This window comes from Oculina patagonica, unplaced genomic scaffold (genome assembly GCF_052425735.1).
Source record: "Oculina patagonica isolate OP01 unplaced genomic scaffold, crgOcupat unplaced37, whole genome shotgun sequence".
Classification (NCBI taxonomy): domain Eukaryota; kingdom Metazoa; phylum Cnidaria; class Anthozoa; order Scleractinia; family Oculinidae; genus Oculina; species Oculina patagonica.
The window spans coordinates 22,537-50,022 of record NW_027558221.1 but is presented as its reverse complement, the minus strand read 5'-3'; the positions used below and the strand labels follow the sequence as shown (position 1 = coordinate 50,022).

The 27,486-nt window shown below is 40.0% G+C and overlaps 1 protein-coding gene across 1 annotated transcript; it reads left to right on the top strand.

Annotated features, from left to right (window-relative positions):
• Positions 1–4,195: 4,195 nt before the first annotated feature.
• LOC144640594 (uncharacterized) lies at positions 4,196–26,274 on the top strand (the record flags this gene model as incomplete). The annotated part of the gene is made up of 5 exons (XM_078499693.1): positions 4,196–4,432; positions 4,532–7,672; positions 14,037–14,057; positions 20,895–23,540; positions 24,568–26,274. Coding segments are annotated over 5 exons (6,101 nt in total), but the record flags the coding sequence as incomplete, so codon positions are not given.
• Between the last annotated feature and the right edge of the window lie 1,212 nt (positions 26,275–27,486).

The window sequence follows — 27,486 nt, the reverse complement described above, 5'->3', positions numbered from 1 at the left end:
GCTTCGGAAAGCAATTTGTTGGGAATAAAATACAGTTGTTCGTATCGAGTGGTTTACTTGTGGCAAAGGCTTATAACATGAAACGATGACAGGATACATAATTATTTATCCGCCACCTTAAATATAATTTATTACTTATGCTAGCTACGAACATGAAGTGATATGATAATCTGCTTAATGTTTGGAACTGGCCTCCACTCTTAATTGTTTTACTTTCGAACTACGATTTTCACCGTGGTATGTGCACCTCCAATTTAATGTCGCCTCAATCCTAATAGTTTAGAGTTTATAGTTGCCCATGACATTTACACAACACTGAAAAAGCAGTAACCGATCTTGAGCAAAACCGATAATTTGTATCGTAAGCTGTCTGGTTAGGTATAACCCCGTAAATCCGATTGCAATGCAACCTACGTTATACAGTGTATAATGAACACAAATAGTACATTCACGGTCTGTCGTGTCTTTATTCAAGAATAAAAGATACAACATATTATTTATCTTCGCAACACTTCGGTCCCTATGAAGCTGAAATGCGAACTCGTGTAATATTTTTTTTTAATAATAATCTAAACTTATTAAAGCGACTTTTGTGGAAATTATTTTCAAAGCTATATGACTCCCCCGGCCTGTCTATATGTTACAGTGTACAGTATGGGGCCCAGTTCTCGGCCACTTTTGACGTAAACTTGTATTTCTTAACTCAGAAGAACCGCAGGAACTTGAAATTTTGCCCAGAGTAAGCTACATTATTCAGCTTTTTGGTGTAAAGCTTTCGGCTTGTCAACGCATAATTTGCCCGAGCAATAATAAAAATAAGTGTTCCGTTTGTGGGCCCAGTTCTCGGACATCCGGACCCAGTTCTCGGCCACCGAAAAGCTTGTGCGTGATTTTCTGTATAATCAAAGTCTCTTCGAGATATCGACGTTTTTGCATGGAGTATGAGTCGAAGGTTTATCCTGTGCATTGTTCTTCGAACTTATCATTACAGTTTCTTTGTAGTTTAGTTTAACAATTTCCTATCTTCGCGGAGGAAATGCAGCCATATAATTTTGTCAAAAATGGCTCGTCCGCGCCGGGTATTTATACACATATTCCTTAACATATTACACAAATAAACATGTTGTAAAGCCGATTCATGCAACATTGCTGTCATTCCCTGTCAACGCAAGGTCACGTCCCTAACGACCTAGGCTGATGACGAAATAGAATGTGGCCTAATTTTTAACCGCTCCTAAGCTAAAAGAAGCCCCCATCTCTTGCATTTGTTTTAACTTCAATAATATCTTTGAAAAGAGCGAGTTTTTTGGTATGGTTTATTTTTGACGTTTGTAATTTTTAAACGATGTAAGTGCTAGTGATTATTTATTTGTGTTTTAGTTACGCAATCCATTGTTTGTGCGACGCTTTTTATAGATCGCCTTTCAGACACACGTGCGTTGAGATAAGAAAGCTGACATGTCACTTTTAAAATTGTTATATAACGTTTGTAAATGTGACAAGTCACGTTTTTTTCACGAGATCGCAAGTGATCACCCACAGCGGAAAGTAATCCCTTGAGAAATTAAAACAATCCCTCAGAGAAATTAAAAAAGTCCCTTGAGAGTTTACAAATATGTGGTTCCAAATTTTGACCACATAACCCCTATTCTACGTTTTTAGCTTGTAAACAAGCAAAAACGTCGAAAAAAGGCTCAATTAATGTCCACAGTCATAGAATCTCTCTGTAAACTTATTTATGTCATGTCGATCCCAAATTATTTTAAAAGACTTTGTTTTACTTTGAAAAGAAGGTTTTTAACACGCCTAGTTGGTTGCCTATGTGCAGGGTCTGGAAAAACCGCCGAACTACGTTGTGTGACTAATGCATTTAGATGGTTTATTTTGCAGTTCTTTGCAGTGAAAAGGTCTTGAAAGAGTTAGGTGTTGTAGAAATAATAGAAAAGAAAAAAGTCAGCTCAAAACTTAAATATGTAATTGAACTTTATTTTAAAACATTTCTTTCACTATTCTGGCTCAGGCAGATGAAATTTTAATAAAAACAATAGCACTAAACTGTGATAGCGCGCAGGGTGGCCGAGAACTGGCAAATACGCAAAAGTCGTACGGAAAAATTTCGAAGTAAATGAAGACCAAAATATACAACGCTTCAACAAAAAGTTAACTTAAGGCTTCATCCATGAATTTTAAGGAACCGTAAACAAACAAGATTTCGAAAAAAATAAATTCACCTACCTTCGCATGAACTCGACGTGTGAGCTTTCTATAGCGTGTTGAGGAATCAAACTCAAGATACTTAGAGCACAAGAATCATTCTATCGTTTGAAGGAAATAACTCAGTTTTCTTTTAATTCAACTGTGGCGTAAAAAGACCCGTTGAACACAAAGTGGCTGAGAACTGGGCCCCATACTGTATACTCAGCAAAGGGTTGGATTTCACTTCAGCGGCTTCTTTTCTTTACGTATTTTTCATGGATACTCAGCTTCGTTACATCTACTCAACTTGCATTTGCGTTCCTTCTTTTGTAAAGCCCCACCTGGTTTATTTCGTTTTCGATTTCATTCTAGTCAGTATTGACCACTACTGCTGGTCGGAAAAAACGTGAAACACGAGCACGGTAAGTCTTCAAACTGTAGCTTTTGGAGACAAATACCTATGGGAGGGAGGGCGGGGCGCGACATTTGAACTGTAGTCGTGGTGTTTTACCGTCGAAAGACCTAGAACTGTCGTGCACGTTGAAGGGAACGGCTAATATTGCACCCCTACACTAATGGGAGAGCCATGACTGGATAATTAGCATTTCCACGGGACTTATGACTTGCATGCATAATAAAGTACTTTGCAAATGACTTTGAATAATCGGAAAATTCTGTACCATTTGTTTTTTTCTCCCTTTTCCAGTCTCCTAGCCAACAACGGAAAAGCAATAACCGGAAACTAAATTAGTTTCAGTCAGCCTAAACAGCGATTTCATTAGCCTGAATAGGAAGGAAGGAAGGAAGGAAGGAAGGAAACTTTATTTAACCAGGGTGGCCCATTCAGCAACGAGGCTGGTATCCACTGAGGCCCTGAGACAATAAAATTTGTATAAGATAAAAACGTTAAAACTAAAAATAAAAAATTGAACAAATGTTTGTAAAAACTTTAAAAAGCATTAAAATTAAATCTAAAGAAAACAAGACTCAAAAAATAACATTTACAAATAAAAATGCCTAATTATCAAGCTTTTAAAATCATTTAAGGACGGGACACTTTTATCATAGGCGGGTAATGAATTGTAGACTTGACAGTGGTAAACTTAATGACTTGATAGTGGTAAACTGTCAATAAAGATTTGGGTTACATAATTTGCTTAAAAATTTTCAATACTGCTTTTTAGTTACACCGTTACGCGTTTTGCTAGCAACCCAGGCCCGCGTCCCCCTAGACCAAGCGGTCGGGAAACGCGTTTCTCGACGGCTGGTTTAGGAGGACGCGGAGTCTGGGAACGACAATGCTAGCAATCATGTTGAAATACTGAGTATCTTCTAACAAATCTTTAATTTGATTGTTTTCAACTTTGATTTTTTCACCTTGATTTTTATGTTCTCTGCAAAAATGTTTGAGATTTCAGTCAATCATTTTAAGGATAAGATTGGGTCAGTTGATTTTGAACAATAAAGTCAAATTTAAAAACGCAGCGCACACGTGTTTGTAGAGCAGACATCTTTTGTTTCACTTCCGAAATTCGTGTTCGTCATAATAATAATAATAATAATAATAATAATAATAATAATAATAATAATAATAATAATAATAATAATAATGATAATAAATAATGATAATGATAATGATAATGATAATGATAGTATTAGTGATAGTGATAATGATAATGATAATGATAATGATAATGATAATGATAATAATAATTATAATAATAATAATAATAATAATAATAATAATAATAATAATAATAATAATAATAATAATTGTAATTGCTTACTTATGGACGGGGAAGGAAAGTAGGAGTAAAAGCAGGTTCCTACTACCTTCTGTAGGGACGATAGGGAAAAGGCAGGGTTTCGAAATATTTGGAGCGACTTTCCATTTCTTAACGTCGATTTCTTTCTATGATATAAAAGCATTACTTCTACATTACACCTCTATTTTGTTTCTTTCAATGTTTGTTCAATTATTCTTTCTTATTTGTCACAGGGCTAACTCAGCAGGACGTCATGGTCAACTTAGAAAACGTTTTCAAGTCATTCTTCATTGTCATAGGCCTAGTTATCGCAAGGTTTCTTCTCAACACAGGTCGCTGTCTAAAAGCCATTGAGTTGTGTAAGGAATGTTTGATTCTGTTGACTGATGTTAAAGAAATAGAAGAACAGTATGTCAAACTATTTAACGCGAGAGTCTATGAATCAATGTTCGTTGCATACTGTCTTATCGGTGATTACACAAACGCAACAAAATACGGCAGGAAACTTCTTGTGGTTTTTCGCGATTCGGGTGAACGAGCCAAACAAGGTCACTTTACCCTTGCTCTAGCAAATATATATAAGCAACAGTGTAAGTATGTAGAGGCAAAAAAACTGTATGAGAGATCAATCAATATAATGAAAGAAACTTGTGACAGAAAAGGTGAAGCAAAAGCTTACGGACAACGTGGAATTATGTCTTATTATCTTGGGGAATTCGACACGGCTAAAGAGTATATGGAGAAAGCACTTGCGATCAGAATTGAAATTGGTGACAGAAGAGGGCAAGCAGTAGATTACGGAAACCTAGGAACTGTGTTTCATTCTCTTGGTGAATATGCAAAAGCTCAAGAATACATCGAGAAAGCACTTGCGATCAGAATGGAAATTGGTGACAAAGAAGGACAAGCAGCCGATTACGGAAACCTAGGAACTGTGTTTCATTCTCTTGGTGAATATACAAAAGCTCAAGAATACATCAAGAAAGCACTTGCGATCAGAATGGAAATTGGTGACAGAGAAGGACAAGCAGCCGATTACGGAAACCTAGGAAGTGTGTTTAATTCTCTTGGTGAATATACCAAAGCCCAAGAATACCATAAGAAAGCACTTGCGATCAGAATGGAAATTGGTGACAGAAAAGGGCAAGCAGCAAACTACGGAAACCTAGGAACTGTGTTTCATTCTCTTGGTGAATATACAAAAGCTCAAGAAATCATCCAGAAAGCACTTGCGATCAGAATGGAAATTGGTGACAGAGAAGGGCAAGCAGCAGATTACGGAAACCTAGGAAGTGTGTTTAATTCTCTTAGTGAATATTCTAAAGCCCAAGAATTCCACGAGAAAGCACTTGCGATCAGAATGGAAATTGGCGACAGAAAAGGGCAGGCAGCTGATTACGGAAATCTAGGAAGTGTGTTTAATTCTCTTAGTGAATATTCTAAAGCCCAAGAATACCATGAGAAAGCACTTGCGATCAGAATGGAAATTGGTGACAGAAAAGGGCAAGCAGCAGATTACGGAAACCTAGGAACTGTGTCTCATTCTCTTGGTGAATATACAAAAGCTCAAGAATACATCGAGAAAGCACTTGCGATCAGAATGGAAATTGGTGACAAAAAAGGGCAGGCAGCAGATTACGGAAACCTAGGAAGTGTGTTTAATTCTCTTAGTGAATATTCTAAAGCCCAAGAATACCATGAGAAAGCACTTGCGATCAGAATGGAAATTGGTGACAGAAGAGGGCAAGCAGCAGATTACGGCAACCTAGGAAGTGTGTTTATATCTCTTGGTGAATATTTGAAAGCTCAAGAATACATCGAGAAAGCACTTGCGATCAGAATGGAAATTGGTGACAAAAAAGGGCAAGCAGCAGATTACGGAAACCTAGGAAGTGTGTTTATATCTCTTGGTGAATATTTGAAAGCTCAAGAATACATCGAGAAAGCACTTGCGATCAGAATGGAAATTGGTGACAGAAGAGGGCAAGCAGCAGATTACGGAAACCTAGGAAGTGTGTTTATATCTCTTGGTGAATATTTGAAAGCTCAAGAATACATCGAGAAAGCACTTGCGATCAGAATGGAAATTGGTGACAAAGAAGGGCAAGCAGCAGATTACGGAAACCTAGGAAGTGTGTTTATATCTCTTGGTGAATATTTGAAAGCTCAAGAATACATCGAGAAAGCACTTGCGATCAGAATGGAAATTGGTGACAAAAAAGGGCAGGCAGCAGATTACGGAAACCTAGGAAGTGTGTTTAATTCTCTTAGTGAATATTCTAAAGCCCAAGAATACCATGAGAAAGCACTTGCGATCAGAATGGAAATTGGTGACAGCAAAGGGCAAGCAGCAGATTACGGAAACCTAGGAACTGTGTCTCATTCTCTTGGTGAATATACAAAAGCTCAAGAATACATCGAGAAAGCACTTGCGATCAGAATGGAAATTGGTGACAAAAAAGGGCAGGCAGCAGATTACGGAAACCTAGGAAGTGTGTTTAATTCTCTTAGTGAATATTCTAAAGCCCAAGAATACTATGAGAAAGCACTTGCGATCAGAATGGAAATTGGTGACAGAAAAGGGCAAGCAGCAGATTACGGAAACCTAGGAACTGTGTTTCATTCTCTTGGTGAATATACAAAAGCTCAAGAATACATCGAGATAGCACTTGCGATCAGAATGGAAATTGGTGACAGAGAAGGACAAGCAGCCGATTACGGAAACCTAGGAAGTGTGTTTATATCTCTTAGTGAATATTCTAAAGCCCAAGAATACCATGAGAAAGCACTTGCGATGAGAATGGAAATTGGTGACAGAAAAGGGCAAGCAGCAGATTACGGAAACCTAGCAAGTGTGTTTAATTCTCTTAGTAAATATTCTAAAGCCCAAGAATACTATGAGAAAGCACTTGCGATCAGAATGGAAATTGGTGACAGAAAAGGGCAGGCAGCAGATTACGGAAACCGAGGAACTGTGTTTCATTCTCTTGGTAAATATGCAAAAGCTCAAGAATACATCGAAAAAGCACTTGTGATCAGAATGGAAATTGGTGACAGAGAAGGACAAGCAGCCGATTACGGAAACCTAGGAAGTGTGTTTAATTCTCTTAGTGAATATTCTAAAGCCCAAGAATACTATGAGAAAGCACTTGCGATCAGAATGGAAATTGGTGACAAAAAAGGGCAGGCAGCAGATTACGGAAACCTAGGAAGTGTGTTTATATCTCTTGGTGAATATGCGAAAGCTCAAGAATACATCGAGAAAGCACATGCGATCAGAATGGAAATTGGGGACAGAAGAGGGCAAGCAGCAGATTACGGAAACCTAGGAACTGTGTTTCATTCTCTTGGTGAATATACAAAAGCTCAAGAATACATGAAGAAAGCACTTGCGATCAGAATGGAAATTGGTGACAGAAAAGGGCAAGCAGCAGATTACGGAAACCTAGGAAGTGTGTTTGAATCTCTTGGTGAATATGCGATAGCTCAAGAATACATTGAGAAGGCACTTGCAATCAGAATGGAAATTGGTGACAGAGAAGGACAAGCAGCAGATTACGGAAACCTAGGAACTGTGTTTATATCAGTTGGTGAATATGCCAAAGCTCAAGAATACATTGAGAAAGCTCTTGCGATCAGAAATGAAATTGGTGACAAAGAAGGACAAGCAGCAGATTACGGAAACCTTGGAAATGTGTTTCTTTCCCTCGGTGAATATGCGCAAGCTAAAAGGAATCTTGAAAAGTCACTTTCAATATGTAAAGATATTGGAGACGTTGAGAAGGAGTGTAAATGTTTTAACTCCCTTTTTTATGTGGAGCTATCCCAAGAAAAAATCCTGGAAGCGTTTAACTATCTGTATCAGAGTGTCAGAAAACGGGAAGAGTTGCGAGATTTCCTTGAAGGCAACGATCAGTTTAAGATATCATTTTCCGATGTTCACCATTTTTCCTACCGGAAACTCAGTGATTTCTTTTGTGCTTTCGGGAGGCCTAACGATGCCCTTTGCGTTGAAGAAATGGGACGGGCTAGAGCGCTAGCGGACTTAATGGCAGCTAAGTACTCTCTTGAAAGCAAAAAAATCGTAGCTTTCCCGCATTTATGGATTGAAAACATTATGGAAAAAGAAAGGTACTGCACTTGTCTGTACATTACTTATCACGGTCACGATGTACTCGTTTGGGTTCTCAAAGCAAACAGAGTTGTTTCTTTACGAAGATTTGAAGTAAACGCAGAGATTGTTGGTGCCGGATTAGTACCTAGTTTGGATGATTTTTTTGCTAAACGTTTCCGCAGCTTTGGTGTTCTACCTGAAGAGAATTGTGAAGACCGATCTTTAAATGAAATTGAGCCAAAGTTGGAGTCTTCACAAGAAGAGAGCATTGTATCTTCGCGACTTGTTGAAGAGGACGACGAAGAAAGTCATGTTACCGAATCTAGTCTTTCTTTGTGTTACCGAATGGTTATCGGTCCTGTGGTTGATTTACTTGAGGGGCCCGAAATTATTATCGTTCCTGATCGCTTCTTGAACCAAGTTCCATTTGCAGCGTTAAGTGATGAAGGCGGCAAATATTTATCAGAGTCTTTCAGGATCCGCATCGTTCCTTCTTTGTTAACTCTCAAGCTCATCCAGAACAGTCCAGCAAACTATCACAGTCAAATTGGTGCACTGATAGTGGGTGATCCTAAAGTTGGTCTGGTGTTTTACAAGGGACGTCTTGAAAACTTCACGCCATTGCCTTGTGCCAGAAAGGAAGCGGAGATGGTTGGACGACTGCTGGGCGCTCAGCCTCTGTTGGGCGAGTGCGCGACAAAGCGGGCTGTACTTGATGTGATAAGTTCAGTGAGTTTGATACACATTGCTGCACATGGCAATGCAGAAAGAGGAGAGATTGCCCTTGCACCAGCTGTACGGGCTGCTTCTAAGACTCCTCAAGACGTCGACTACCTATTGACGATGTCTGACATTTCGCGAATTCAACTACGAGCGAAACTGGTGGTACTTAGCTGCTGTCACAGTGGTCGTGGACAGATTAGAGCCGAGGGAGTTGTTGGAATCGCACGGGCGTTCCTAGGATCCGGTGCACGGTCGGTACTTGTGGCATTGTGGGCCCTTGGGGACAGTGCAACAGAGCAGCTCATGAATAATTTCTACGAGCATCTTGCTCATGGGGAAAGTGCCAGTGAATCTCTTCATGAGGCTATGAAGTGGATGAGAGAGAACGGCTTTCCCAAGATTGCCGACTGGGCACCGTTTGTGCTGATTGGAGATAACGTGACATTTGATTTTGGAAAAGAAAGTAAGTGTTTTGATGATGTATTCTTATCTACAGTATACCAAGTACGAGGTAAATCAAAATTTTAAACAACGTCCATCTTATTACTCGGGAAGAGGTCAGATTATCAAAGGTCGGTTGAGTCTGTGGCAATTTTGATCACGAAGCAAAGCTTCCGAGATTGATGAGAGGCGGCTGTATTTGCAGCATAGAAAAATGATTTTAACTTGGCTGCTGTATCCCGATCAGGGAATAATTTGTGCTTTAGCTAAATAATTTTGACTCAATGTAAGGTTACTGTGAAATCTTCTTTTAGTCCCTCTCTCAAATAAAGTTTCATCGGAAATTTTGCAATTTTTGAAGACCTTGCCCCTCTCCAAGAAGATCCCTTACCTACATGTTAGATCATGACAACATATGAACAGGGAGACAGGATGACTGTACACCCTTAAAGTTATTCATCCACCTGATTTACCTAATATTGTTGCTACAGTATTTTGTGCGCAGTCAAAGGGCACTAAATACATGAAAAGGTCCACTTGATTTATTTTATACTGATGTATCGTAACTGATACATGGTTAAAAATAGGCCCTCTCTTTTGAAAGCCCTTGTAAGGTCTAAGAAAGAAATTAAGCCTAGGGGCCTAATTGAGCTTTTACGGTAATTGATCGTGACTCGCGGATATCTCTCTATAAAGATCACCTTTCTACAACGGTCAGGATTTTTTTCGTCTTTATAGTGCGCTGATTATGCACTTTACTCGGCATGTACTAAAAGCTAAAGCGAATGAAACGATCCGAAACCACCGAAACGAGCAAAACCCATTACCATTATTGAGAATTGACCGTAAACAGACTAAACCTTAGTGTTATCCAGGCTAACAGGAGTGGTATTTAGGCTAACTGGTGTGCAAGGGTTTCGTTTGGGGTTTTAGCCATACCACTTTACTCTTATTGAAACATCCTTTCAACGTCACTCTCTAACAACCGACAGTTGATTCCTTTTTAAAGGTGACTGTTTTGTAGAGAGGTTCAACTGTACTTACCATTTCTTTGTGTCTTTTTGGTGTTTTAGAAAGAAAAACTGACGAAGGAGAACCCGAATGAGAACTCGAGCTACGCAAAAAGTAAGCAAGGACCCCAGGGACGCCTTCCAAGTGTAAAATAGTAGATAATAGTAGACTTCATTAGTTTCCGAAATGTCTATTGTCTGAGAAAGGCATCGTGTACATATGACTAGAGTACCTGGGAAATGAGTATAAATAATGAAATTAGGACGACAGTTTTGAAGCCAAGAATTGAGAAATGATCCAGTTGTACTTCATTGGCGAAATGATTCCCCCCAAAATTTTTGCAGACATTTTCCAGCAAAATGGGTTAGAAACTTAGGTTTGGAAAAGACGCTTTCAATTAATTGCTAGAATCATCGATTTGTTGGATAGTCTTTTGTTACTCCCGGGCACGTGAATTATACAAATTTTACGCAAGCGTTTCTCTGTTTTTAGCATTTTCATTTTGAAATGGACACCATCGTGTAATAATTGTGCGTTTGAGATGTATCACGTGATACATTTTGACTCATAACTGATAATGTGCCGGAAATGATTTTTCTTTTCAGTCTTCTTGGTAACTCAATAGATAATAAGCACTGTAGATTCTAGTTTCTACCCGGGGGGGGGGGGGAGGGGGAGGGGAGGGGAGGGGGTACTGCCATATATAGGCTATATAGGTATGTGCCGCGGGATAGGGTATGGTTTTTGAGGTTCTCGGTCCTTTAATAGGGTATCATTTTTGCTCCTTTCGGCATTGTAATCCTGGTGTGATCCTTAGATAGGGTACCTAAATTCTATTAGCTAAAATAAACGCCTTGCTTAACGAAAAAAGGGATCTTAAAACTGTACTATCCGTTCAAGTATTAGTAAAGCGATTTTATAAGGATTTGTGTTTTGCCGTGCGCGGTTAGCCGTTATTTGGGTCGTCACGGAAAGCTTCTCCTCCCCTTGAATAGGGTGTCATTTTTCGGTTTTGGGCCTTAAAAAGGGTATCAATTTTCGCTAAGTTTATCCTTAAATAGGGTCAGGGTTTATGCAGGGTTTATGAACCTTCGTGGCACACCCCTATCCGAAATTTATGGGAGTACCCCCCCCCCCCCCACGGGAGTTTCTAGAAGCTGTATATACGAAAGTCGTCTTTTTGAGTCAAAGTTTGAAGTATTCTTAGGAAGTGTCTTGATCAGTAATACGTTTTGTTGTTTCTAGTATATAGATGTTGTGTACATGTATAAAAGTGAATACGCGGATAACAGACTTTTTGCGTCATAGTTTATAGTATCCTTAGATTTGGTCTCAGTGTTGTTTTGGCAGAGTCTTGCTACGTATTGGAATACTGACCATGTTAACGTTTTTATAAGCATATCAATTGGTTAGGCTTTATCTCCTGACATAAAGGATCATATCTTCACAAAGGTTGAGATCAAAATCATTTATAAACAGTTTCTTAGTATAATGAATAAATAATATACAGGTTGTACAATCCTTCCGAAAGTAATCAGTTCAATTTTATTAATTCCGCTATCTTGAGTACCCACACCTGATTAGTTGAAACACACAAAATCTGTGAGTGTAATACCCTGTGTAGTCTCCGTTAAGAACAAAACGAATTCAAATTGATGTGTACGCGAACATTGGACAAGAGTTAAACGAACAAGGAGGAATGGACGAATTTTGGAAGTTTCAATACACTCACTGGTGAACGAAGTCCTAAAATACAAGGACAATCCATCAGTAAAAATGGTTAGTCATCGAATACACGCGGATGTCGTACTCAGTTCAGATGTTTTGCGAACACCCGTGCGCATTATTTGTCTAATCGTATTTATAACAAAATTCTAGATTTTAATTGGTTCTACGCGCTCCTATTTGTCGCATAATTGGCGCGCGATCACTTGGGTGCGTGTCAATCACGCGCTTAAATAGTATCTTTCTTGCTGTTTTCACACTGTTTGCACAAACAATGAATTTTCTATTGAATTTTTCACACTAAAAAAAGATTATCAAAGACTTCCCAACATCGAATTTTGTTATTGATACGATTAATTAGTAATTGGACCTCGTGTCGTACAATTTAGAGAGTAATCGTGCTCGTAACTTCTACTCTCTGAATTGTACTCCACTCAGTCCAATTACTATTACAAACCATTGAATATTTAGAAAGATGAAAATATTATACATTAAAAGTTAGATTGTGTAAGTCTTCACGAACTAAACTAGGCAGACTTTCTCATTAGCCAGTGAAGAGTCATAGCAAGACTCATCTTTACAACGCACCGATTGTTAGGTTTAAAAAGGAAGCAAGAAACTACATAGAATACAAAGTTTTCTTAGAAGACTTTTTGCGGATAGAAAATTACCTGGAAACCTGTACAAATAATTATGATAATGATGTTCTTTTAAGCAATCCTTGGGTTTCGCCAGGATAAATAAGTATCTTTATTCGCAGTAAATAGTGCTTATAAGAGTTAAGGGTAGCTCTCGCTTATCAAACGAAAGTATTTTCTTTGAAGTTCAATTTATGTTTGAAATAAAAGCTTTCTAGGCTGGGTATACACCTAATTGAAGAAAGGTTGACCCTGTGAAAAGCATAAACCATAAACGATAAGACCCAATGACATTCTGGGAAGGCAGCATTGGTTCCATTTTATTGATAATTAAGATATTTTCTTCTTTTGGGGCCTTAAGAGCGTGATTTATGCAACCTGTCATATCATAATGTTTATTGTCACAGATGGGGATGATTTTTTCTCAGATTTCCCAGGAAATATTTGGGTCGCATCGTCGCATCATGGTTTATGCTTTTCACGAGTCAACGTTTCTTCAATCGGATATATAACGCGCAGATGTACATTTTAAAGTAGCTTTGTTGTTACCGCAAAACTGCGGCAATATTGAAGAATAAACGCGTGAAGACCAAGTTCCGAGTGTCCTTATTCCAGTTGTTGCAGATCCGGTACCTGGGAACACGTGATAAGTTCCCTACCCGCAGCCAGTCGTGTGCTGAGCTTATCCACCTCCCCCACCCTTCCCAGCCAGAGTTCATTTTCCCAGTGTCAAGCGCAGTATGAGTTTTCCGTCGAAGGTCCACTGAAGAACGATTTCCAATTTTAGCGCTTCCGGTAAATCCGTTGTCACAGTAGTAGTCAGTTAGATTTTTTTGTAGTAACTGTTGTGAAGGGCCATTATCTCGAAGAGTACCTATGTTTTCTATTGAAGAATAATACCACTGAGTAACGCTTTGCTTTTATCCTGTGTGTTCATGCTTTCCTGACTTTCGACGTATTCTTCTGGCGAAAAACCGTGGGCTTTTCACTTTTGTTTCTTCTTAGGAATACCGAGAAAATTTCAAAGTAACGTTGGAATAAAAATTGTAAAAAATAGCTTTTTAGCTACGCCACGAAATGGGTTGTATGCGAGATGTATCAATCAATTCCAAAACCACCCATCCCCCCCCCCCCCCCCGGGCATTTGACTTTTTCGAAAAATTTTGGTCAAATTGCCCGCCATGTTGGCAGTTTAGACGGCAAACGCCCCACCAGTTAGGGCTTCACAGAGCGCCAAATTCCCCACCCAACAAAGCGAAGAAAACATCGACGTTTACTTTCGCTCCGTGTAGCTTGAAGTCGCTCTTTCTAACTCTGCTTATACGTTATCTGCGAAAGGTTTCTTAAAATACCTTATTGATAACACATTAAGAAAACTCTCTTCTGACAATAAATCCACACTTTTTTCAGTAAAGGCAAAAGGATACTATAACAAAAGCAGAGGTAGAATCGTAAAAATAACACCAGTACCGTGAACATTCGTAGTCCTAGTAAAATAAAATAAAAAAATAAAAAATAAAAAATAAATGGGAATTTACAGTAGGATCTTCCACTTGGTGGCTCTTCTTGATCTCACTGATTCCAGATCGAATTGGAATTTGGAAGTGTTGGTTTTTGTGAAGGGAGGAAAACCGGAGAACCCGGAGAAAAACCCTCGGAGCAAGGACGAGAACCAACAACAAACTCAACCCACATATGGTACCGGGCCGGAATCGAACCCGGGCCACATTGGTGGGAGACGAGCGCTCTCACCACTGCGCCACCCCTGCTCCTAGTGAATGAACGGATGACGAAATCCTTTAATTTGAGACCGCTGACTCTTGTTTCTTGGATGGCCAAATGCCCGGCCTGGCGGGCGAAGTTTTGCTTCAAATTCCCGCTATACGAAGCTAACCTCGAGTCAAATGGCCGGGGTATGACCGCGGGGGGGGGGGGGGAGGGGGGGAATGGGCGGTTTTGGAATTGACTGATAAAAAACGCCGCCAATCAGCCTTGAATAAAAACTTCACTTTGATACGTCTCACGGGTCAAAAATACATGATACGCGGTTTCTGATTGGACGTATTATTTTTCTCACACCTAAAAAAAGCGGTACGCGCTATTTGATTGGTTTGCATCGGTTTACGAACAAACATTTACTTTGCGGCTTTTCAGTGAGTAAATCTCAGTACGTATATCTTAATAGAGGATATTACATGGTCGCGCGGGGATACGAGCTTTATCTTCGAGTGCTGATGGTATCTCTCAGGAGTGCGCGCAGTGAACCTGAGCCCGCGATATGGTCATTTGTCATATACACCTGAGCCTGCAATATGGTCATATGGTTAGCGGATACATTGATTTGACAACTGTCAATTGACCATAATATGGATGCCCAATATCAAAGATGTAAGATGTACTGCGAGCTGTTTGCTTTATTGTTTTTACGGGATATTTTGGGGAAAATTAACGGGATGTGGGATATATAGAAAACAGATTCCGGGATACTGACCATCAACGTTAAGGATACAAACCACAGACGTTAACGGGGATACGGGATACTCACCCCCCCCCCCCCTCCCCACCCCCTAATGGGACCTCACTGGAGCAAGGTGATGAAAAAGCTTGAAAACTGTAATTATGCCATCGAGGTCGCCAAGAAACTCGAATTCTCGGTGGTCGGGATCGGAGGCAAAGACATCTTGGACGTGATCAAGAAGATGATATTGGGTATCCTGTACCAGACCATGCGCGCGTATACATTGGTCATCCTGCAGAAATGCGCCGAAAGCGACAAGGCAATCAAAGACGAGGAAATCATCGCGTGGGTCAACGAGAAGCTGGCAGAAAACGAGAAAGACTCCAGAATAAGCTGCTTCAAGGACACCAGCATCGCAAGCAGTCGATGTGTGATCGACCTGATCGATGGTATCAAGCCGGGCTTTATACAATACAACATGGTCACCAGTGGAGAAACAGACGAAGACAAACTGTCGAACGCCAAGTACGCCATCTCCATGGCGCGAAAAATTGGCGCCAAATTGTACGCGCTGCCCGAGGACCTGGTGGAGGTGAAGGCGAAGATGGTGCTGACTGTGTTCGCTTGTATGATGGCTGTGGATCATGCGCTGTCTGCCACAAAGTAGTGCTGTCCCGGATGTAGCTGCAGCAGAAGTAGTTTTTCATTCTTAATACCAGTTCACAAAATATTATTTCCGGCATCGCATTGAAAAAAAAAAAAACTCTTAGAGCTAAAAGACTGTTAAGGTACAAACAGGAAGTCTGTTGATATGCTCTTCTTTCGGGTTGAATTTCATTTTGGATAAGTTCAAAGGAAAGAAACTTATAACGGTTTTTCTTAAAATCAACCTGGCGATAATTTCGTTTTCCATAGAGATATTCATTCAGGGTCCTTTTTCCACCGATTGAACATGTTATGATTAATGGAAGTTCGAAGTACTCACTGGATGTGCTTTATTTGACCTCCAAGGGATGAAATAGCACTGTTGTAATGCTCATGTCCGTTTATATTGTATGCGCGGATTTTGGGAATTAAACCTTTGACCTTTCGAGCTCTTTGTACTGGCTAGTACCCTGCTTGCAATCGTCATTCTGTTGTTGATGTACAAACATACAAACGTGGCATGCTTAAACCCTGCACTTCCGTTGACTATCACATGTGCATTGGTAATGGGCTCCTGCACATGTAGGTTGCAGAGGCTTAGCAAGGATTTTTTTAATCGGGGTGGGGGCCACACTGTGTAGAACGCAGAGTGTTTTACTAAAAATGGTATCTTTTCGGATAATCAGGCTGCAGTGAACGTAGGGAGAGAAACAAGGCGTGTGAAATAGCTGCATAAACGGAGTATCTAGCCATTGATTATAAAGCAATATTTATATCGATACATTGTTTATTTCTTGGAATCGCGCGTTTTCGCCACCTGAATTATAAGGTTTGTATATTGTTGACTTAAAAAATATCCAACTATGCTTTAAATATGCTTTGTTTAACCCCTTTTTGGCTATTTTGGGACCAGGAAGAAAGCACACGCATTGTGCCTCTACCTACCCCTCTCCCCAGCTCCTAACTCTAGCAGTAATGCGTGTTGCGTGAATGACGTAATATGATAATCTGCTTTCTCAGAATGTCGGGAAACCCCCGAATAATTTCCGGTTTCACTTTCTAATCAAACTACAAGTTGAAAATTGAACTGCACTCTGAATAGCCTGATTCGCTGTGGTAAGTAGAATTCTCTTTGTCTTATACTGCTTTATCTTATCCAGTTAATACTTGCAATATTTAGTTTCATTTCGAGGTTATTAACAAAACATAAAACGGAAACTAAACGCAAATATAAGTGATCATTGCTTTAAGTTCGAGAACTGCTTGGTTCGGTAACCATATGCATGTATTATAAAAGCGGGTAATAAAATCGATCAAATCGTACAAAGAGCGTTATAATATGAACACAAATTCACGCGCCTTGATTTACAAGCGTATTACAACAGACCAAACAAGAGCTGTTCTTCTTTAGTTGCCTTATTTGTCTTTTGCAACACTTCCGTCCCTAAAGCTAAAATGCGAACTCGTTTGATGAATTATTGACAAGATTACAGTGGAAATTATTTTCAAAGCAATGGAACTTTCCTGTTTGAATGTTACAGTATATACTTGGCAAAGGGTCAAAGCACACTTCGGCGGCTGGCTTTCTTTAGTACTTTTGCATGGCGTTTCAACTTTGCTGCCTACGTACTTAATTTGCAGAATTTGCAGCATTTGCGTTCCCTCATTTGCAAATATAATAATTAGCCCCTGCTGCTTATTGGGTTTCGGTTTCATTTTGAACAGTATTAGATCGCAAAAATTCATAGAACACTGTAAGTCTTACTACTAATCGTGGCTTTCGGAGGCAAATACCTTTGAATGGGCGAAGTTAAATGTATTTTAATTCGCACCGGAAAAGATTTGCATTACTCGCGTGACTAACGTGTGAGCGCTGAAAGTTAGTAACGCGACACAAAGAAAGTCACGCAAATGAACGCTCTAGAAGCGGAAACTATGTTGAGTTATCAGGCAGCAGGCCTGCTAAAATGTTTTATCTCTTCGTTAATGTTTTGCAGCAGGTATAAAAAAAAGTCTTCTTATCGTTGACGCGTTTTGATTTTGGTTTATTCTGAACACACAACAAGAGTGGTGAGTGCAATTTTGTTTTGTCTTTGAAAAGCCTCTAGGGGGAAAGTCAATAAAGTATGTATGTATGTAATTATTGATTGATTAATTATTGTGAAATGCTACTTGGGTATTTTAGCATTAAGCACTGATTGGAACAGTACATTTTGTAATATAACTGAAGAATTGCAGGTAAGAATACTTAGTGTCACCATCTCAAATCATAATTTTAACATCTTGATGTGTGAATGCGATGTTTCTTGGAAATTGGGGAACCCCCCTAGTGTTTCCGGTTTAACTTTCTAAAACGAACTTTACTTTGTATTTGCCGTGGTAAGTAAAATAGTTCTTGTTTCGTACTGCCTTCTATCCTTTCCAGTTAATTTTTGTAAGAAATTGTTTGATTTTGAAATTATTAAAAAAATACAAAAGGGAGGTAATCGTAAATAAAAGAGATCATTTGCTCTAAGATAGAGACCTGTTTGGTTCGCAAATAGTGACGTTCAGGGTCTCTGATGAATGAATAAAGAATAACAACACACCAAAGGAGAGCAGTTCTTCTTTAGTTGGCTTTACAAAACTTGATAGATTATCAACAACATTAGCGGATTTTTTTTTCAAAGCTACAGGACTCTCATGTCTGTATGTTACTTAACGAAGGGTCGTGACACACTTCAGCAGATATTTTTCTTTTTTCATGGATATTCAACTTCGTTACCTACTCATCGATCCTCAATTTGCATTTGCTTTCCTTCCTTTGCAGATCAAGCCTCTGCTGCTTTATTGTGTTATATTTTCGGTTTCATTTTGATCAGAACTGGCAAGTACTGCTGCCGGGTCAAGAACACGGTAGGGCCTGTTTACGAACAGGTAGGGTAACCCTAGCAACATTTCTTCTTATTTTCATTGACGTGTTTACAAGGCGCTAGGGTTACCCAAGCACCTAGGGTAACCCTAGCTGAGTGCTAGGGTTACCCTAGGTTCTAGGGTAACCCTAGCGCCTTGTAAACGATCTGCTAAGGATAACTCGCCTACCCGGGACAACTTTATTTTGGCTCCAAGAAGCTAAATATGTTTAAAAATACCGACCAAAACAGCGAATTGCGACCAAGAAACATCGTGTTCATTCACAATTTGTGGTATTTTTGCACTGGAACGGAATTGTTTTCGAATAACAGCTTCTAACGACAAAATTTTACAAGGTTAACTGAAGCGTAACCGGTGTAAGTTGACCCGGGTTAGTAGGGTTACACTACCTGCGAATTTTGCTTGTAAACCCGGGCTATCTTCTAACCCTTGCTAGGGTCACCCAAGCACCTAGGGTTACCCTACCTGCTTGTAAGCAGGCCCGTACTTCAAACCGTAGTCTTTGAAGGTGAATACGTTTGAATGGCCGATGTAAATAATTCCCATTAGAACGGTTGCATCTCTCGCGCGCGTGACTAAGTTTGTTGTTAGGAAAAAACTTGAATGTTGAAAGTAGAATATAGCCACAGACAGGGACAGCTAAGGGGCCTTGGCACGAGAAACGAAGGGCTCTGGAGTCAAATGTTTTCCATTCCTAGATTCTGGGACTTCCTGTCTTCATGTATGCGGTCGTGATGTTTCTAAATAATTTGTGAGAGATTGATGGCGTTTTTACTTCCGTTCAAAATTTCTTGTCCCCAGGGCCCGTCGTTTCTCGTGCAAAGGCGAGACTGCCATCAATGATCAACGGAAAAGCAATAACCGGAAACTGAATTATAAATGCTAAGCGCTAACAACTTGTTACGCCGATTCTCTTACGCCGTTACGCGTTCGATCTACTAACAACCACGCTCAGTTCTCTAGCATGTCTGAAATTAAGAACGATTGATTTATGAACGGTAAAGCAAAACAAACCGGCCGGGAGCGAAGAGAGGCGGCTGTATTCCCCGAAAGGGGGGGGGGGGTACTCCCATAAATTTCGGATAGGGGTGTGCCGCCAAGGTTCTTAAACCCTGACCCTATTTAAGGATAAAGAAAGCGAAAATTGATACCCTTTTTAAGGCCCAAAACCGAAAAATGACACCCTATTCAAGGGGAGGAGAAGCGTTCCATGACGACCCAAATAACGGCTAACCGCGCACGGCAAGACACAAATCTCTATAAAATCGCTTTACTAATACCTGAACAGAAAATTCAGTTTTAAGATACCTTTTTGGTTTAGCTGGGCGTTTATTTTAGCTTATAGAATTTAGGTACCCTATCTAAGGATCACACCGGGAACTCATTGCCAAAAGGAGCAAAAATGATACCCTATTTAAGGACCGAGAACCTCAAAAACCATACCCTATCGGGCATTCGCAGGCTTAGCAAAACTTTTAAATTGAAGCCCACACGTGTTTGTATAGCGAACATCGAATCGGATTGTCTGACATGCACGTCCGAAATTCATGTTATTCATTTTAATAATAATCATAATTGCTTACTCATGAACGGGGAAGAAAAGCAGGAAAAAAAGCAGGTCCCTTCTTTCTTATGTAGGGGCGATAGGGGAAGGACAGGGTTTCGAAATATTCGGAAGTTACATTCCATTTCTTACTTAATTCTACATTACACCTCCATTCTGTTTCGTTCAATGTTTGTTCAATTTCCTTTCTTATTTGTCACAGGGCTAACCCAGCAGGACGCCATGGTCAACTTAGATAACGTTTTCAAGTCATTCTTCGTAGGCATAGGCCTAATTGTCGCAAGATTTCTTCTCAACACCGATCGTGGTCTAAAAGCCATCGAGCTGTGCAAGGAATGTTTAATTCTCCTAACTGATATTAAAGAGGTAGAAGAACAGTGTGTCAAACTATTGAACGCGAGAATCTATAAAACAATGTTCGATGCATACTGTCTTATCGGTGATTATACAAACGCAACAAAATACGGCATGAAACTTCTTGTGGTTTTTCGCGATTCGGGTGAACGAGCCAAAGAAGCTAACTTTACCCTTGTACTGGCAAATATATTTAAGCAACAGTGTAAGTATGTAGAGGCAAAAGAACTGTATGAGAGAGCAATCAATATAATGAAAGAAACTTGTGATAGAAAAGGAGAAGCAACAGCTAATGGAGAACGTGGAACTATGTCTTATTATCTTGGGGAATACGACACGGCTAAAGAGTATATGGAGAAAGCACTTGCGATCAGAATGGAAATTGGTGACAGAAAAGGACAAGCAACAGCTTACGGAAACCTAGGAACTGTGTTTCTATCTCTTGGTGAATATGCTAAAGCTCAAGAATACATCGAGAAAGCACTTGTGATCAGAATGGAAATTGGTGACAGAAAAGGGCAAGCAGCAGATTACGGAAACCTAGGAACTGTGTTTAATTCTCTTGGTGAATATGCGAAAGCTCGCGAATACATCCAGAAAGCACTTGCGATCAGAATGGAAATTGGTGACAGAAATGGGCAAGCAGCAGATTACGGAAACCTAGGAAGTGTGTTTAATTCTCTTGGTGAATATTCTAAAGCCCAAGAATACCATGAGAAAGCACTTGCGATTAGAATGGAAATTGGTGACAGAGAAGGACAAGCAGCAGACTACGGAAACCTAGGAACTGTGTTTATATCTCTTGGTGAATATGCGAAAGCTCGCGAATACATCAAGAAAGGACTTGCGATCAGAATGGAAATTGGTGACAGAAAAGGGCAAGCAGCAGATTACGGAAACCTAGGAACTGTGTTTAAATCTCTTGGTGAATATGCGAAAGCTCGCGAATACATCCAGAAAGCACTTGCGATCAGAATGGAAATTGGTGACAGAAAAGGGCAAGCAGCAGATTACGGAAACCTAGGAAGTGTGTTTATATCTCTTGGTGAATATGCCAAAGCTCAAGAATACATCCAGAAAGCACTTGCGATCAGAATGGAAATTGGTGACAGAAAAGGGCAAGCAGCAGACTACGGAAACCTAGGAAGAGTGTTTAATTCTCTTGGTGAATATGCCAAAGCTCAAGAATACATCCAGAAAGCACTTGCGATCAGAATGGAAATTGGTGACAGAAAAGGACAAGCAGCAGACTACGGAAACCTAGGAACTGTGTTTATATCTCTTGGTGAATATGCCAAAGCTCAAGAATACATCCAGAAAGCACTTGCGATCAGAATGGAAATTGGTGACAGAGAAGGACAAGCAGCCGATTACGGAAACCTAGGAACTGTGTTTCTTTCCCTCGGTGAATATGCGCAAGCTAAAAGGAATCTTGAGAAGTCCCTTTCAATATGTAAAGATATTGGAGACGGTGTGAAGGAGTGTGAATGTTATAACTGCCTATTTTATGTGGAGCTATCCCAAGAAAAAATACAGGAATTAAACTATCTGTATCAGAGTGTCAGAAAACGGGAAGAGTTGCGAGATTTCCTTGAAGGCAACGATCAGTTTAAGATATCATTTTCCGATGTTCACCATTTTTCCTACCGGAAATTTAGTGATTTCTTTTGTGCTTTCGGGAGGCCTAACGATGCCCTTTGCGTTGAAGAAATGGGACGGGCTAGAGCGCTAGCGGACTTAATGGCAGCTAAGTACTCTCTTGAAAGCAAACAAATCGCAGCTTTTCCGCATTTATGGATTGAAAACATTATGGAAAAAGAAAGGAACTGCACTTGTCTGTACATTACTTATCACGGTCACGATGTACTCGTTTGGGTTCTCAAAGCAACCAGGGTTATTTTTTTACGAAGAATCGAAGTAAACGAAGAGATTGTTGGTGCCGAATCAGTACCTAGTTTGGATGATTTTTTTGCTAAACGTTTCCGCAGCTTTGGTGTTCTACCTGAAGAGAATTGCGAAGACCGATCTTTAAATGAAATTGAGCCAAAGTTGGAGTCTTCACAAGAAGAGAGCATTGTATCTTTGCGACTTGTTGAAGAGGACGACGAAGAAAGTCAAGGTACCGAATCCAGCCTTTCTTTGTGTTACCGAATGGTTATCGGTCCTGTGGTTGATTTACTTGAGGGGCCCGAAATCATTATCGTTCCTGATCGCTTCTTGAACCAAGTTCCATTTGCAGCGTTAAGTGATGAAGGCGGCAAGTATTTATCAGAGTCTTTCAGGATCCGCATCGTTCCTTCTTTGATAACTCTCAAGCTCATCCAGAACAGTCCAGCAGACTATCACAGTCAAACGGGTGCACTGATAGTGGGTAATCCTACAGTTGGTCTGGTGTTTTACAAGGGACGTCTTGAAAACTTCACGCCATTGCCTTGTGCCAGAAAGGAAGCGGAGATGGTTGGACGACTGCTGGGCGCTCAGCCTCTGTTAGGCGAGTGCGCGACAAAGCGGGCTGTACTTGATGTGATAAGTTCAGTGAGTTTGATACACATTGCTGCACATGGTAATGCTGAAAGAGGAGAGATTGCCCTTGCACCAACTGTACGGGTTGCTGGTAGGGCTCCTCAAGACGTCGACTACCTATTGACGATGTCTGACATTTCAAAAGTTCAACTACGAGCGAAACTGGTGGTACTTAGCTGCTGTCATAGTGGTCGTGGACAGATTAGAGCCGAGGGAGTTGTTGGAATCGCACGGGCGTTCCTAGGATCCGGTGCACGCTCGGTACTTGTGGCATTGTGGGCCCTTGGGGACAGTGCAACAGAGCAACTCATGAATAATTTTTACGAGCATCTTGCTCATGGAGAAAGTGCCAGTGAATCTCTTCACGAGTCCATGAAGTGGATGAGAGATAACGGCTTTCCCAAGATTGCCGACTGGGCACCGTTTGTGCTGATTGGAGATAACGTGACATTTGATTTTGGAAAAGAAAGTAAGTGTTTTTATTATGTATTCTTATTTACAGTACACCAAGTACGAGGTAAATCAAAATTTTAAACGATGTCCATCTTATTACTTGCGAAGGGGTCAGATTATCAAAATTCGGTTGAGTCTGTGGCAATTTTGATCGCGAAGCAAAGCTTCCGAGATTGATGAGAGGCGGCTGTATTTGCAGCATAGAAAAATGATTTTAAATTGGCTGCTGTATGCCGATCAGGGAATAATTTGTGCTTTAGCTAAATAATTTTGACTCAATTTGAGGTTACTGTGAAATCTTCTTTTAGTCCCTCTCTCAAATAAAGTTTCATCTGAAATTTTGCAATTTTTGAAGACCTTGCCCCTCTCCAAGAAGATCCCTTACCTACATGTTAGACCATGACAACATATGAACAGGGAGACAAGATAACTGTACACCGTTAGTTAAGATATTCTTCCACCTGATTTACCTAATATTGTTGCTACAGTATTTTGTGCGCATCCAAAGGGCACTTATACATGAAAAGGTCCCTTGATTCATTTTATACTGATGTATCGTAACTGATACATGGATAAAAATAGGCCCTCTCTTTTTTAAGCCCTTGTAAGGTCTAACAAAGAAATTAAGCCTGGGAGCCTAATTGAGCTTTTACAGTAATTGATCATGACTCGCGGATACAACGGTCAGGATTTTTTCGTCTTCATAGTGCGCTGATTATGCACTTTACTCGGCATGCACTAAAAGCTAAAACGAATGAAACGAACCGAAACCACCGAATCGAGCAAAACCCATTACCATTATTGAGAACTGACCGTAAACAGACTAACCTTAGTGTTGTCCAGGCTAACAGGAGTGGTATTTAGGCTAACTGGTGTGCAAGGGTTTCGTTTGGGATTTTAGTACATACCTCTTTACTCTTATTGAAACATCCTTTCAACGTACACTCTGTAACAACCGAGAGTTGATTCCTTTTTAAAGGTGACTGTTTTGTAGAGAGGTTCAACTGTACTTACCATTTCTTTGTGTCTCTTTGGTGTTTTAGAAAGAAAAACTGACGAAGGAGAACCCGAAGGTAAACTCGAGCCACACAAAAAGTAAGCAAGGACCTGAGGAACTTCTTGCAAGTGTAAAATAGTAGATAATAGTAGACTTCATTAGTTTCCGAAATGTCTATTGTCTGAGAAAGGCATCGTGTACATAATTACTAGGGTGCCTGGAAAATGAGCATAATGAAATTAGGATGACAGTTTTAAAGCCGATGACTTATTAACAGCCAGCTGAGAAATGATCCAGTAGTGCTTCATTGGCGTTATAATTCTCCAAGAATTTTCTGCAGTCATTTCCCAACAAAATGACCTGGCCTTAAAAGGGTCCGCCGCTCGTGGTTAGAAACTTAGTTTTGGAAAAGACGCTTTCAGTTAATTTCTACAATCATCGATTTGTTGGATAGTCTTTGTTATTGCAGGGCACGTGAATTTTTCAAATTTCACGGAAGCATTTCTCTTTTTAGCATTTTTATTTTGAAATGGACATCATCGTGTAATAATTATGCTTTTGAGATGTATCGTGATACATTTCGACTTATAACTGCTGCCGAAAATAGATAATAATAAGTGTAGATTCTAGTTTCTAGACGCTGTATATACGAAATGCATCTTATTAAGTCAAAATTTAAAGAAGTCGTAGATAGTTTCTCGATAGTAAATAAGTTGGGTGGTTTCTAGTATATAGATGTTGTATACATTTACAAGAGTGAATATGCAGATAACCGACTTTTTGAGTCATTGTTTATAGTAGCCTTAGATATGGTCTGTTGTTTTGGTAAAGTCTTGCTACGTATTGAAATACTGACCAAGTTCTTATAAGCATACCGAATTCTAGGAACTTATCTCCTGACATGAAGGATCATATCTTCAGGAAGGTTGAGGTCAAAATCATTTATAAGCAGTTTCTTACCATATGAATTAATAATTTACAGGTTGTACAATCCTTCGGAGAGTAATTCCAATTTTATTAATTCCGCTACCCTGAGTACTCACACCTGATTAGTTAAAACAGGCACAATCTCTGGGCGTTTTACCTTGTGTAGTCCCCGTTAAGAACAGAACGAATTAAAATTGACGTGTACGCGAACATTGGACAAGAGTTAAACGAATGAGGAGGAATGGACGAATTTTGGAAGTTTCAATACACTCACTGGTAAAAGAGCTCCTAAAATACAAAGACAATCTATCAGTAAAAATGGTTAGTCATCGAATACACGCGGATGTCTTACTCGGTTAAGATGTTTTGCGAACAGCCGTGTGCATTATTTGTCAAACCATTAAATGCTCAGGAAGGTAAACATATTATACATTAAAAGCTAGATTGATTAGTCTTCTCGACCTAAACTAGGCAGACTTTCTCATCAGCCAGTGATCAGTCATAACAAGACTCATCTTTACAACGCACAGTTTTGCGTTTAGAAATTACCTGGAAACCTGTACAAATAATTATCGTAATGATGTTCTTATGAGCAAACCTTAGGTTTCGCCCCAAAATAAGTGTCTTTATTGGCAGTAAATAGTGCTGATAAAAATGAAGGTTAGTTCTCGCTCACCAAACGAAAGTATTTTCTTTGAAGTTCAATTTATGTTTGAAATAGAAGCTTTCTAGGCTGAGTATATAACGCGCAGATGTACATTTTAAAGTAGCTTTGTTGTAACTGCAAACTGAATTTTCAAAAAGATTGAAGAATAAAGGCCAGACGACCAAATTCCGAGTGTCCTGATTCCAGTTGCTGCAAATCCGGTACCTGGGAACATCTGTCAAACTCCTCAATCGCTGCCAATCGTGTGCTGAGCTTATTCCACCTCCCCCACCCCTCCCAGCCAGAGGTTATTTTCCCAGTGTCAAGCACAATGAGTTTTCCGCTGAAGGTCCATTGAAGAACGATTTCCAATTTTAGCGTTCTCGGTAAATCCGTTGTCACAGTAGTAGTCAGTTTTTTATTCTTTGTAGTAACTGTTGTGATGGGCCATTAGCTCGAAGAGCCCCTAAGTTTTCTGTTGAAGAATAATAGCACTGATTAACAACTATTCGTCACTGCTAGTGGTGGATAGATATGCTCATATGGTCAGCGGATACATTGATTTGACAACTGTTACCATAACACGGATGTCCAATACAGTGAAACCTCGATATAACGAAGAGCCAAGGGACTGCCAAAATGTGTTCGCTATATCGAGGTTTCGTTTTATCGAGGTTCTTTTCCATAAATTTTGCTATTACTGGGACGGAAAATATCGTTCGTTATATCGAGGACTTCGTTATGTAGAGGTTCGTTAAATCGAGGTTTTACTGTATCAAAGATGTAAGTTGAGTACTGCGAGCCGTTTGGTCAAAAATGATATCACACGTGTAGATATTATCACTCCATCGGCGGGAAAGCACTTTTATCGTTTTACGTGATATTTGGTGGAAAATTAACGGGATGCGAAATATATAGAAGACAGATTCCGAGATACCGAACATCAAAGTTAGGGATACAAAGCACAGACATTAATGGGGATAAGGGATACGGGTCGCAAGCAGTCGATGTGTGATCGATCTGATTGATGGTATCAAGCCCGGGTTTCTACAATACAACATGGTCACCAGTGGAGAAACAGACGAAGACAAACTGTTGAACGCCAAGTACGCCATCTCTATGGCGCGAAAAATTGGCGCCAAATTGTACGCGCTGCCCGAGGACCTGGTGGAGGTGAAGGCGAAGATGGTGCTGAGTAGTGGTGTAAGCCACTCTAGACCCATTTGCCTCGCTTTCATGTTGCATACATAATGAGTGAACATTTGCCTCGCTTTCATACATAATGATGGAACTCGCTTTCATGTTGCATACATAATGAGTGAATTTGGTTGTCAAGGAAACATGATTGACAGGTCGCAGTCACGCGGTCGCAAAAATCACGCAACAACAGAT